Source organism: Aegilops tauschii, chromosome 2 (assembly GCF_002575655.3).
Source record: "Aegilops tauschii subsp. strangulata cultivar AL8/78 chromosome 2, Aet v6.0, whole genome shotgun sequence".
Lineage (NCBI taxonomy): Eukaryota > Viridiplantae > Streptophyta > Magnoliopsida > Poales > Poaceae > Aegilops > Aegilops tauschii.
Window position 1 is genome coordinate 70,788,127 of NC_053036.3, and position 2,553 is coordinate 70,790,679.

At 59.0% G+C, this 2,553-nt stretch overlaps 1 protein-coding gene across 1 annotated transcript; it reads left to right on the top strand.

The window, feature by feature from the left end:
* The first annotated feature begins 1,356 nt into the window (after window positions 1–1,356).
* On the top strand, window positions 1,357–2,345 carry LOC109735579 (uncharacterized). Its single transcript, XM_020294796.1, has 2 exons — window positions 1,357–1,972; window positions 2,299–2,345. The coding sequence occupies exons 1-2, from the start codon at window positions 1,357–1,359 to the stop codon at window positions 2,343–2,345; spliced, it is 663 nt and encodes a 220-aa protein (XP_020150385.1).
* Window positions 2,346–2,553: the final 208 nt, after the last annotated feature.

A 2,553-nucleotide genomic window follows, 5' to 3' on the forward strand; every position in this document is an offset into this window, starting at 1 on the left:
GTCGATGACATCGTGGTGAAGACTCGGGAGGCCAAGACCCTGATACAAGACCTGGAGGAAACCTTCGCGAGCATTCGTGAAGTGGACCTGCGGCTCAACCCGAAGAAGTGCTTGTTTGGCGTTCCTTCTGGCAAGCTCCTGGGCTTCCTCGTTTCCCACAGAGGAATCGAGGCTAACCCAGAGAAAGTCAAGGCAATCGAAGACATGAGTCCTCCCCAATCCCTCAGAGAAATGCAGAAGCTCGCCGGACGCGTAACGGCGTTGGGGCGCTTCATCTCCAAGCTGGGGGAACGCGCCCCGCCCTTCTTCAAGCTGATGAAGAAGAAGGGCCTGTTCAAATGGACATAGGAGGCCAATGAAGCGTTTCAATACCTCAAGAGGTATCTGACCAGCCCTCCTATGATGGTGGTGCCGTGCCCCCTCGAGCCCCTGGTACTCTACCTCGCCGCCACGCTTTACTCCGCCAGCGCAGCTCTCGTGGCGGTTCGGGAAGAGCGCCAAGTCAAGGCTGCGTTGTGCCCAGCCACGGCCCCAGCCGAGGCGACACGAGACCAAGAAGGCCTCGCGAAGACCACGGCCTCGGCAGATGGAGTCCAGCCTCAGCAGGAAGGCACCCCAAGGACTGAAGAGGCCGCGCCAGGCAGCCAGGCGCTGGGGGCTCAGCCCCCTCAGGAGGCGCAAAACCCTCTGGAGGGCACAGGCCCCGCCAGCACACCCACTCTTGTCGAGCACCCCGTGTACTTCGTCAGCACGGTGTTGCGGGATGCAAGGGCCCGATACCCCATGCCTCAGAAGCTCTTGCTTGCTTTGCTGGTGGCCTCGCGTAAGTTGCGGCATTACTTTCAAGGTCTCCCCATCAAAGTCGTCTCGGCCTACCCGTTGGAAAGGGTACTCAGGAGCCCCAATTCAGCCGGAAGGGTCGCTGAATGGAACATCGAGCTACAAGCGTTCCAGCTGGAATTCAGCACAACCAGGGTCATCAAAGGAGCCGCCCTTGCAGATTTTGTGGCGGAGTGGACAGAGGTGCCAGGGCTCGAAGCAGGTGAGGATCGGTCGCTTTCCCCAGGAAGCGAAGCACCAGACGGCTGGGTCATGTACTTCGATGGAGCATTCTCACGACACGGCGCGGGAGCCGGCACAGTGCTCGAGTCCCCCACTCAGGACAAGCTCTATTATGCCGTGTAGCTCTGTTTCCAGCATGGCGAGAAGGTCTCCAATAGTATAGCAGAATACGAAGGCCTCATAGCGGGCTTAAAAGCTGCAGCAGCACTGGGAGTGAAGCGCCTCACCGTCAAGGGAGACTCACAGTTCCTCGTCAACTTCTCCAACAAAGTATACGAGCCCACGGACGAGCACATGGAGGCGTATCTTGCAGAAGTGCGCAGGATGGAAAAGCAGTTCCTGGGGCTGGAACTGAAGCACGTGCCTCGCGACACCAACCAGGAGACTGATGCCACCGCCAGGAGAGCATCAAGGCGGCTGCCTCAAGAGCCTGGCATTTTCGAGGAGCGACTCTTCAGGCCCTCAGCAGCACCGACGCTATCAAACACAGTGCAGCTTCGGGAGGTACTCCCCCAACCACCAGCCTCAGGAGCTTCGGCCTGTGGCCCAGCCTCAGGAGCACACTTGCTCCTGGCGCTGGAGCCCCAGGAAGGATGCTGGACCGCGGAGCTCAAGGATTACCTGATGCAAGGGACTCTACTAGAGAAGGATGAGGACGCGGAACACATAGCCCGGCAGGCCACGACTTACTGCATCCAAGACAGAGAGCTTTACCGGAAGCGGCCCAATGGTGTTTCCCTGTGTTGCATCTCCAGGGAGCAGGGGAAAGAGTTGTTGGCAGACATCCACGGTGGAGACTGTGGGCACCACTCGTCGTCACGGACACTCGTCGGCAAGGCATTCCGTAGCGGGTTTTGTTGGCCTACGGCACTCGACGACGAAATCGAGCTGGTGAAGGCTTGTGAAGCCTGTCAATACCACGCAAAGCAGATTCATCAGCCAACTCAGGGCTTGCAGACCATTCCACTCACGTGGCCGTTCATAGTTTGGGGGCTGGACATTCTGGGCCCGTTTCCTCGGGCGCCAGGGGGCTATCGCTACCTCTACGTCGCCATCGACAAGTTCACCAAGTGGGCAGAGGTGGAAGTTGTCCGCGCCATTCCGGCTGGCTCCGCAGTCAAGTTCATCAAGGGCCTCGTAAGCTGATTCGGGGTGCCTAATCGCATCATCACCAACAACGGTTCACAGTTCACTAGCAATCTCTTCAAAACATATTGCGCTAACCTTGGAACGCAGATATGCTACGCCTCGGTGGCACACCCTCGGAGCAATGGCCAGGCTGAGTGCGCCAACGCGGAGGTCCTGAAGGGCCTCAAAACCAGGACCTTCAAGAAGAAGCTGGAAGCCTGCGGCAGGGGCTGGTACGACGAGCTCCAGTGCGTGCTATGGTCTATCCGCACTACCGCCACCAAGTCGACAGGTGAAACCCCGTTCTTCCTCGTCTACGGAGCAGAGGCGGTCCTCCCTCACGAGGTCAGGCATCGCTCCGCG

Excerpts from the sequence above, each read along its gene's own strand:
- LOC109735579 (XM_020294796.1), top strand. The coding sequence starts at position 1,357 with ATGGAGGCGTATCTTGCAGAAGTGCGCAGGATGGAAAAGCAGTTCCTG. Across the intron at positions 1,973-2,298 it reads GGTGAAGGCTTGTGAAGCCT|ATATGCTACGCCTCGGTGGC; the intron begins GTCAATACCACG and ends CTTGGAACGCAG.